This window comes from Amphiprion ocellaris, chromosome 4, assembly GCF_022539595.1.
Source record: "Amphiprion ocellaris isolate individual 3 ecotype Okinawa chromosome 4, ASM2253959v1, whole genome shotgun sequence".
NCBI lineage: Eukaryota > Metazoa > Chordata > Actinopteri > Pomacentridae > Amphiprion > Amphiprion ocellaris.
Window position 1 is genome coordinate 16,088,850 of NC_072769.1, and position 11,191 is coordinate 16,100,040.

Below are 11,191 nucleotides of genomic sequence, written 5' to 3' on the forward strand. Positions count from 1 at the left end.
AGTTTGGTCCATTTATGACCATTTCCAGAGCTTTAAATGCATCCATGGGTATATGTGTACATATGACATTGTGAGTTTACATGTATGTACAGATGTGACATGATGAGTAAACATAACTAGCCTAAAGAGTTGTAGCAATGGATATACAGGATATGTGAAAAAGTGTGTTGATGTGTGTGTTTAGTGTGATGTGTTTGTACTGATCGTCCACATTTACATGCTAGATTTATGTTATGTTGTGCATAACATGTGTAGTGGCTTATTGTGTGAGAAAATTAAGATGATATCACAAAAACAACTCGTATACGAAGACTTTCTTGGATGTTCGGGGTTACAAAAAGGGAGAGGAAATGGCAACACTTTTCACCTTTTATATGTGGTATAGTTAATAATGCACCAAATGGATAATCACACATGCAAAATCTAGACCTGTATTAATAATTTCATAACAGTAGATTTAAGGAATCATTCAAGTGAAATGAGTCAAACCAAATAGCCTCTGATACAATATTAGGAAAGAAGTCTCATGGGTTGCTCACTATAAGGTTGTGGATGAGTAAAAGATTCACTTCAGAAAATGAATTCCTAATTATCTGTGAACAAATTTACCCGTTTATTTTCCTTTTATTTTAACTGCACCATGTGGCATATATTCAGTTAATTTTAGATTAATTTATTGATCAGTGGTCAGTTTGGCCTTTCAGCTCTATTCTATTACCCCAGTTTTCCCCACAGTTCTAATATGCATTATCTGTTTTCTTAGTATTCTTCACCCTTCTTTGTCTTATTTTTACAACTGGGATTGTATTCCATTTAATTTTTAATGCAATGTTCAGGGACTTTGTGTCTTTGTTATGCAATTAAAGCACTCTTATTTGCTATTAGTGCTGCCATGTTTACAGCAGTTCAAATAAGTCAGTCTTGAGCTAGACTTCAACAGAACCACCAATCAGTGGTGCGTGTGTTGAGTGAGATTCAGGAGAAATGAAACAAAAAATATCGGGACGAGATGGAATATTAATGGGAAATGAAAGTGGAGTTACAGAGATGATTAAAAATGGCTCGGCATGATTTCTGCTTTTCTCAAGTGGCAAACTTCTCTGCGCGTCTCGGAGCTGTGTGTCAGCGCTGAGTACCAGCTGGTGGTGCATGTGGTCCCCTGAAAATCTGCTCCGCGCTCAGAGCAGCAGAAAAGATCAGCCCGACCGGAGCAGGACGCGCGATCTGCACCGAGAGCGACTGTTGAGCCTCGTGTTTTATCTCTTCTTAACACGGATGGGTTAGATTCTGGTCCTTTCAGTTTGACATGTGGCCGGGGCAATGAATAACACAACCGGCTGGGTACCGGTAGGAGCCGGCAGCCGGGAAGAGTTACCAGCGCACCGAGTTTTAACGGGCTGCGTCCTGGCGCTGCTCATCGTTTGGACGCTTTTAGGCAACTTCACAGTGTGCGCAGCCGTTTATCGCTACCGGCACCTGCGCGCAAAAGTGACCAACATCTTCATCGTGTCTCTGGCTCTGTCGGACCTTCTGGTCGCCGTGCTGGTGATGCCATGGAAAGCTGTTGCTGAGGTGGCCGGTTTCTGGCCGTTTGGGAGCTTCTGTAAGACCTGGTTGGCCTGCGACATCATGTGCTCGACGGCCTCCATCCTCAACCTGTGCGTCATTAGCGTGGACCGGTACTGGGCCATCTCCAGCCCGTTCCGCTACGAGAGAAGCATGAACAAAAAGGTGGCCTCCGTTATGATTGGCGTGACGTGGACAGTGTCCCTGGTCATCTCCTTCGTCCCCGTGCAGCTCAACTGGCACCGGGCGGAGATCGGTGACCCGGCAGCGGAGGGTCTGGCGCACCACGGTGGGAGTACGGATGGGAGCTGTGACTCCAGCCTGAGCCGCACGTACGCCATCTCCTCCTCCCTCATCAGCTTCTACATCCCCGTTGCGATCATGATTGTCACGTACACCCGCATCTACCGGATAGCCCAGATGCAGATCCGAATGATATCCTCGCTGGAGCGGGCGGCGGAGCACGCGCAGAGCTGCCGCTCGGACGTACCTGAACTGTTTCCTCACCTGTGCACGGAAATCGGTGCCAGCTCGTATCAGTCTCAGATCAGCCTTCATCCGGAGTCTCAGCGCTCTAATCAGTCACACCGCGAGCTCAAAGTCTCCATCAGAAAAGAGACTAAAGTCCTGAAAACTCTGAGCATCATCATGGGCGTCTTCGTCTGCTGCTGGCTGCCCTTCTTCATCCTTAACTGCGCTCTGCCCTTCTGCCCCGGCCCGGGGGCTCCGGGGGCCCAGCGTGGCCCTTACTGCGTCAGTGAAAAGACTTTCGACGTGTTCGTGTGGATCGGCTGGAGCAACTCGTCCCTCAACCCGGTCATCTACGCGTTCAACGCGGATTTCAGAGACGCGTTCTTGCGCCTTTTGCGCTGCCGCGGACGACGCTGCTTGGCGGCGGTGAGCGCAGCGGTGGAGACGATGATGGCGAGCAACGAGGCCGTGAACCCGAAGCGAGAGAGCCCGCTGAAGGTGAGGCTGGACGCCTCCTGTGCCACAAACACCAGGGGGAGTGAGGACAGCGGGAACACCACGATGACTGTGTTTTACCACAGAGGGACAACCTCGGAGCAGGTGATGGACACCGAGGACAGAAACGACAAGGACAGACTGACGCAGATACCCATATGAGTGACATGGTTCAAAACAGACAGTTGAGGGGTCAGAGAGCAGGTCCAACTCTGGTTGTACAGAAAAAAGCAAGAATGAAGCACAAAGAGGTTTGCACTTTAGTAAGTCTTAGTCAAACATGCAGGCAATAAATCCACCTTAAATACAGAACATATAGGCTATAAGCTCTGTTTATGCCACACACCTGAAAATCATGTGATGTCATTTTCTCTTGGGGTTTCATATTTGGGATAATTGTAGGCAGAACTGGTGTTTAAGCGATAAATAGCTTCAGATTTAAGTACTACTGTAAGTAAAAATGCTCTAAAGCAAGATCAGATGGCAGATAATGACTGTATTTTTGGTTGCTTCAGTTCACTGAAAATTAATTCCAACGTTGAACAGATACTTTCCTTCTTGCTTTACTTAGTCGATTCAGAACCGAGACCTGCAGGATGCTCTGCGCCTTGAATCAGGCCTGGAGAGGTGCAGTCATCTCTCTCTCATTTTTAGTGTAAATCTCACATCAGGATGGATGCTAAAACACAAAATTTGTCATTGCTAAAGTTTTTCTTTTAGAGCAAAGAAGTGAGAATATTTTTACCCATTTAACTTAAAAAATCTATAATTTAGCAGAACAATTTACTTGTGAGGACAGGGGTTTTTTTTTTGCAGTGTGACCATTCAAGGTCAAATGTCAAGCTTTGCTCACTCCCTTTCCTCACCCTGGAGACAGAGAGATTTATCAGAGGTCAGGATTTCTTTGAATCTCTAGAAATGGGATTATATAACTAACTCACATTTGCACTCGTCAGCTTTGCATCTTGGTGGATGCACTGTGCACTCTATTTCCCCCTCTACCTCCTGAAAGAAACAATCATGAATAATTTGTAAAGGTTGTTCCTGTGAAAGATGCCCTGACCAGTGAGAACACAGAAGCTTTTACGGTGACAACACTCAGAAACGTAAGATGTGATTCATTGCAGTGAGGTTGATGCAGGAATGGGGAGGATAACAGCAGAGGCATGTAGTCTCATATTCTGTTCTCTGATGAACTTTCTACATATTAACATCTGTTAATTTTTGTTTAATGAGACTTCCTTGTTGCTGTTAAATATGGAAGCCCATCTTGTAACCTCAAGGAGCCACAAGTCTTAATGGAACCAACAAAACCTATGATTCCCATATTTTTTGTTCATTATTGTACAATTTACAGACATAATTTGAGATTTTGGAAACCATTCTTTTTCTATTTCTTGCTGAGAGCTAAATGAGGATTGATATCACTCATATTCAGTTTAGTAAGTATCATGAACCAGCAATCAGAGAGCTGAGCTTAGCATGAAGAAGCAACGCAATCTACCTACCAGCTCCTCTAAAGTCACTCACCTGCGATTTAAAAATATAAAATCTGAAATAGTGCAGTGTCTTTATTGAGTCTTACTGTCACCACCAGGTTTCTAGGCAACAAGCCCAGACAGTAAGCCAATGTATGTGGCTAAGAATAGTCTGGAACTTATATAGCCACTGAAAAACCACAATTTGTTGCTTTTACACTTTCTTTGTCCTATGGACTAAGCAAAGTTGGTATCTTTGGACAGGGGCGGGCAGCCTGATTCACTTATCGTACTCATGTTATTCATGTGTATGGATAGTTTGTCAGACAATGTTGTGTTTATACAGTCAGCATTATAGCGATCCAGAGTAGCAGCTTGAAAATGGCTCTGGAGTGACTGCTGGTTAACATCTGATCTTGATGGTCTGGGTTTCAGTCACTATTTCACACTTGCTCTGTTGCCTGACAGCAGAAACAGAAGAATATTAAAACGAAACAGCTTTATTAGGAATTTGGCTGTATTAAATTGTAATAAATGTGGGCACAGAGAGCAGGAGAGAAGCAAGCAGATGGAAACACTGATGGAATTTATGTTGCAAGGAAGCACACATGGCGACATGAAAACAAATTAACCCACACACAGTCCTTGTTTATTCATTTCAAACTTGTAATGACTTTCCACCATTTCTGAATGGCCCTTAACTTCCAAAGTGGTCTGACTTGTGGCCATATGATCATAACTAATAGCAACAGTAGCCACATGAAGCACAATGTGCTGATACTGAGGTTTTTCCTGCTGTTGTGGGGTAATTGCCATCAAAAATCTACACTACCATTCAAAAGTTTGGGGTCACCCAGGCAATTACATGTTTTCATGAAAATTCACACTTTAATCATGTGCGAACAGAATTGCACAAGGGTTTTCTAATCATCAATTAGCCTTTCAGCACAACTAGCTAACACAATGTAGCATTAGAACACAGGAGAGATGGTTGCTGGAAATGTTCCTCTGTACCCCTGTGTAGATACTTCATTAAAAATCAGCTGTTTCCTGCTAGAATAGTCATTTACCACATTAACAATGTCTAGACTGTATTTCTGATTAATGTTATCTTCATTGAAAAAAAATGCTTTTCTTTCAAAAATGAGGACATTTCTGAGTGACCCCAAACTTTTGAACGATAGTGTAAGTAATCACTGACAGATCCTCAGATGCTGGGAGTGCATGTAGACTCTTGTGTTCATTCTTTCAGCCAACAGCGAAACACTCCTTTGCTTTGAGAGGCATCTGCTCCTCGTGAATGGCTCACCTGGAAGCAGCAAGCAGTAAGGGGGCATTATGCAAACTTTGTGCTAGACGAATATTGGCTCCGCTGTTGAATTGTAGCAACTGATAAAGTTCTTACTGCCATGTAAAGCTTGGAGGCTATCTAATAATGCATTTATACACAGTATATGCACTTTTCTTGACACCCAAGGACACTTTACAAAAGTCTAGTTGTATGTGATAAGATTAATGGCAGAAGTAAATGTCTTTGTGTCTTCACAGATCATAACACTCAGAACAATCACAAGAGAAAAATGGATTTGTACCATATGGTAACTATTAAAGCAATAGTTTGAGATTTTAAGTAGAACTAAACCTTAGATTATATATTGGGCCTGCTCAGAAACATTGCAGTTTCCTTTAGTGTCTGCATACGTTCGTTTTCATTAATGTTTCAAACCTGCTTGTTGAAAGGAGTTAATGAACCAATCAGGATTCGTGACATACAGTTCCTACCAATGCCTTATTGAAATTTGTTGCGTGTGTGCTAGGTTCTCTGTGAGGCTCAGTGGCTTTGCGTATCACTGGAGAAGCATAATTAAGGCATTCTCATGTCAATGTGGTAAAAATAAAACTACTGCAATCTAGCTCACATAAAGGCTGGAAGATTGAGGCTGATTTAACACATTAACTCTGTGGAAAAGGATGCAGTTTAAGAACATTATTTTTGCATTTTTGATTGTATAAATGTATTTAAAAAATGTTAACTTATTTTTTTAAATTTACATCAACAATTAATAGCTAGTCTTTCACTGAAAATGTATGGAGTAAACACAGTTTATCTGTAGTAGCCACCAGCGATAACATGTTTGTGTCTGTAATGCGGAACTTGGAAAACACAGTCTACTGTGTAATTGTTTCCAGAGGGGAAATATGTGCATCTTTATGGTATTCATGGTGTAATGGGCTTTTAACCTACATAGGACATCCATCAGCTGCAGGCGTGCAATGCGTGTAAGAATAGTCACCATACCAAAGAAGATTAATTAAACAAAGGTCAAATAAATTTTTTAAATGTGCAGATGAAGGCTATTAAGTTAGAAAAGTCTTTACAGATCTGACTGGAAGTCAGTTCATGGTAAAGTGATTACATCATTTAATATTGACGGACAAATGTCTGTCCTTATTTTATTCTTGTGTCACCCAAAAGGAGTTCATTGCATTAACATTCCTCCCAGGGTAGTTTGCCGAGGGAAGCTTTTTATGGGCCACACCTGCCCACCTTGAATGTCTGAGACTTAAATGAGCCCTCGAGGCTGCAGGAAAATCAGAGCAAGTGAAGAATAGAGAGAGTTTCAGAGGGAAATGTTAATCGATTTTTGTGGTTCAGGTGGGAAGATTCATCTAACAAAGGTGACTTCTGTCCTGAGGCCTCAGCATACAGGGAATTTTAAGTGAGGAGTGAGCAAGTGTTACTTACAAATAATATTCATATTAAATAAGTTTGGCCAGCCATGGGCAAATGACATATTTTGTTGATTTTTCAAGTACAGAGAAGAAAATGCAGCCTTTACAGCAAGCAGACATGACAAATGAGGCCCTTTTCAAATGTGAATTAATGGTTACTTTTTATTTCATGAACTTTAAAATGGAAAAAACTAAACAGTAATTGTGACAAAGTATACTCCTCTACTTGTTAAGTCTGAGAACTGCATTGTTAGGAGGCCTGCAGTCGTAGCACTACCAAATATTTTACAAGAATAAAAAGAGTCAAAGGAAAATCTGGAAAAATAAAGTTACGGTAAATTTGTGTTGCACAGCTTTCATGTTTTATTTCTTGTTGGTGACCTTGAGACCATCTTGTTTCAATCTTTTAGGCCAGTTTTCCAAAACTTATTGACTTGTGACTCCTTGAAATAAAGTAATGTTGATTCACCTTCTATGTATTTCAGTCCCTTAAGGATTTGTATTGTAAAACAAAGATTTGATCTTCTTTCCTACATTGCATGACCACTCAGATTTATCCTGTGGACCCTCTGAAATGGTCACAACGTCTGGATTGTTAATGCATACATGTAGACTCATCTCACTGAATGAAATTGATTTATAATCACATCAGTTTGTAGGTTCTTCGTATCTGTCCATTCAGACTGATAAGACTTGCCTTTAGAAACTTTAATTTGGCTGAAAAGTTGTTTTCCAAAGTTAAAAAAAAACATAGTTTTGCAAATGTTTACATTAGAATGTGCATGTATATGTCAGATACATAGACTGACATTTATGTTTACTTTCTCTTATCCAGTTGGCAAAGTCTTTCAATCTGAAAGACCTTATAATCCCCTTTGGTCTCTTTCAGGGCATCAGATCATGTTGTTACATTATTTGCTGCAATAATCCTCATTCTACAGAGGGAGAGGTCCCTGGACTTTTGCATTACTACAGATACACGAGGAAAACAGATTTACAGCTTTACTTACAATCACGTCAACATGAATCTTATATCCTATATGTCCTTTGTATTTGGTGTTTGGGAACTCCCAGAGCAAGTCTGACAAGTAAACACTGTATATGTTCTTCATTCATGATTCAAGTGAATGATTCTAGATGATTTGGTTTGAAAAAAGTAATTCATTCAGACAAGACAGAAAAAGGAAAAAGCAGAGAAAAGTGCCACAATGTGTGTGTGTGTTTGTGTGCGAGAGTAAACTCTGAACTATGAATGAAATAAAAGGAGGATTTGGGGGTGAAATGTGGAGATTTTTTGGGTCAGCGGAAATGCAAGTGCACAGAAAGGTTACTGGGACACATGCAATGAAGGAAAAAGTTACTCAGCAGTTAACCAAATCAGATTTAGCGCTCCTTTTAGTGAACGTTAACAGTTACTGCTATTAGCCATTCTTACACTTTACATGTTGACCAACAAAGTAGATTCTGTCTAACCAGTAAATAGTAATTTTGACATATATGTTGCAGACAGACACAAAAGGCATTGTCTCACTGTATTTTCTAACTTTATAATCCAGTTATCAAGTCATTTCTACAAAATTTAAACTATATAGTACAAAGAACTAGAGGTTATCCATTGTTGTAGGTTATTAGTATCCATGTGTACGGCATTCTAAAAGCTCAACATGTAAACCCCTGTAAGTGTTGTATTATGTGGGAGATTAGATGTTGGGCCTCATGACAGATACATCAACATATGTTTGGCTTCATGGATTTCACAAAACACCAGAATGTGAACTGGATTTATAACAGCTGTAGAATAAAATACAAATATAGCGATGAAACTGTAATTTCTTAAATAGCTTTGTGTTTTTTAAAGTAACATTACGTAAAAACTAAACATTGTAGACCTAACCAGGTTTACAGATATATTACAGATATAAGTAAAAGCAAACATTTGGAAGATCCACTAAGTTTTTACACACTCCAAGCATCCATCGTAGTCGCCATGCATGAACACATTAAAGATACGAGTTCACATAATGCGTTTGATTTCTCATCATTTTAACACAGGGAAGGTGCCAGAAATAGCTGTGAAGGGCCTGAATAAAGCAACAGTGAGGGAAGGGCACAAAGAAGACACAAAATACTTTATTAAAAGGAAGTAAATATTTCCAGCAGACAGCCACATGTGGTCGGTGCAGCTGCACACAGCTGGCTGCCACTTCTTATTCCTGTTGCTGTGTGAAGCAGTTGAATTATTAGTGAAAGCCTGCCACCCCACTCTTGCCATGTCCTTCTGAATTCTAAAAATAGACCTTAAAGAGAGGCACAGGCTCGGAGGAAAACAGTGGAGTTTATGTCTTCCTGGTCAGAGAATGAAGCAGAAATATTCAAGAGGAGAGTGGAACCTAGTGGCAGAAATCAGACATTACATTCACTAAGCTGTGTTGGAGGATTTGAGCAAAGAAGAATTAACACAACAATGTGCAAATTTAACTAGAGGTAAAAATAATTTTGTGATTAATTCAGCAATACGGAAAGTGAAACAGAAAGAATTTATCTGTGCAGCATTTAACATAAACCACCACCGGCCTTGACATTTAGAACTGAAAGCAGGACATCATCTTATGAAGGAGAGCCATCAGCAACAATAACATCCAACTATGGACTGTAGTTGATGATTAAAGCAGACAGTCATTTACCGTCAGCCTGGTTTGACTGTAAACTTTGCTTTCACTGACATGTGACCACAACACACATGTATTCTTCTGCCAATAAACGTCTTACTCCAGTTACAAAGCAGATGTTTTTAAGCCATGACAGATCTTCAGGTGGCATTAAGTTTTAATTAATTAATTTTTAAAATTTGGAAACTGTATGTAATTGATTATAGATTTTTGACTCAGGGTGATCACAAATATTCCTCCACTGTCCCTGACAATTTTTCTCTGCAATTTCTGACTGTCATTTTCATTGTCATGCAATGGCTTTACATGTTAAATGTCCTTTGGGCAGTACAAGCTTTAATTCACCAATTTCTATTTTAAAGAAAATTATATTGAGCTTACTTTTTTATTCTTGAAGATCAGAGAGATCCAGACATTGGTATTTTAAGATACATTTTTAGTGAAATATATGCCAAAATTTGACAGCTGCATGATAATTTTTTAAAGGTACATTAGGAAAAAATGATACAGGGAGCCAATGATTACAGCTACACTCTTACTTCGTTATCAAACAGAAACTGTGCTGTCCTGGCTATTTCGAAGAATCTAAAATATATAACATGTTTTGACTTATTTCACACTTTTTTGTTTGCTACATAATTCCACGTGTACGTTCATATTTTTGATGCCTTCAATGAGAATCTAGAATATAAATAGTCATAAAAATAAAGAAAAACCATTGTAGCGACTTAAACGAACAAGAGTCGCTGAGAGACTGAAACTGGGCCTGTTTGTCTGACGCGCTAAACAAAAGAATCCATTGAGATTAGTAAATATGAAATTTAACCTTTTATTAAAGGAAAAAGATAATCAACTCATGATAACGTGCACAAAGTTATAATGAAAGTAATCAAAGAAAAATAGAAAAAAATAGGACAACCCAGCTCACCCCCTCTCAAACAAAGAAAAAAATCAAGACAGGTCAATATATTTGTTTGATTATCCCCGCCCATATGCAGGTGACCCGATATCAACGTATTTAACATAAACACAAAATAATATATATACATATAATATATATAATATATATATAATATATAAACAAACAATTAATATAACTTTTAACCCTAAAAATAAAACAATTCATTTATGGCTCCTACAACCATTAAATGAGAAGGTGTATCCAAACTTTTGACTGGTAGTGTTCAAAAAGGTGTCACCACTAATGTGCATATAAATTCCTTAATGTACTGTGCTTTTCCACATCCTTGCTATCTAACATTCTTATTTAATGACATTGACTGTATTTTCCCAGACCACCTGCCCAGGTTGTACCCTGCCTCTCACCCAGTGTCAGCTGAGACAGGCTCAAGCCCCCTGAGACCCTCTACAGGATACAGCAGGTTATTGCTAATAGGTGAATATACTGAACTATATTTTTAGTTTCCAAGACTAGGATCACAAAGAACCTTGAGGAAAAACCCAGAACTGCACCAAGTCAAACATTAATCATTAAAATCATGCATTCAAGGTGTTGGTCCCCTAGTGAGACTAGACTATTCTCTCTCAACAACATTTACTTTAGCGTTTCCTGAAGTGTTCTATTTCCTGGTTGGGGAAAACCTACATAAAGTGTCTCAGTATGGTGTTGCATCAACACGTGCCACCATATTATCTTTAATGCACCTTGCCCCTTGGCAGACACAGTTCTATCATCATTGAACTATTCAGTGACCACATGTGACCTGAAAAAGGAATTAGTGCATTTCTTGGAAGAGACCACTCCCTTTAGGACATAAT

At 39.7% G+C, this 11,191-nt stretch overlaps 1 protein-coding gene across 1 annotated transcript; it reads left to right on the forward strand.

The window, feature by feature from the left end:
* The first annotated feature begins 953 nt into the window (after positions 1–953).
* On the forward strand, positions 954–8,046 carry LOC111583548 (D(1) dopamine receptor-like). The gene has a single exon (XM_023292690.3). The coding sequence runs from the start codon at positions 1,321–1,323 to the stop codon at positions 2,692–2,694; it is 1,374 nt and encodes a 457-aa protein (XP_023148458.1). The 5' UTR covers positions 954–1,320; the 3' UTR covers positions 2,695–8,046.
* The last annotated feature ends 3,145 nt before the right edge of the window (positions 8,047–11,191 follow it).

Coding starts and splice junctions, on each gene's coding strand:
- LOC111583548 (XM_023292690.3), top strand. CDS start 1,321: ATGAATAACACAACCGGCTGGGTACCGGTAGGAGCCGGCAGCCGGGAA.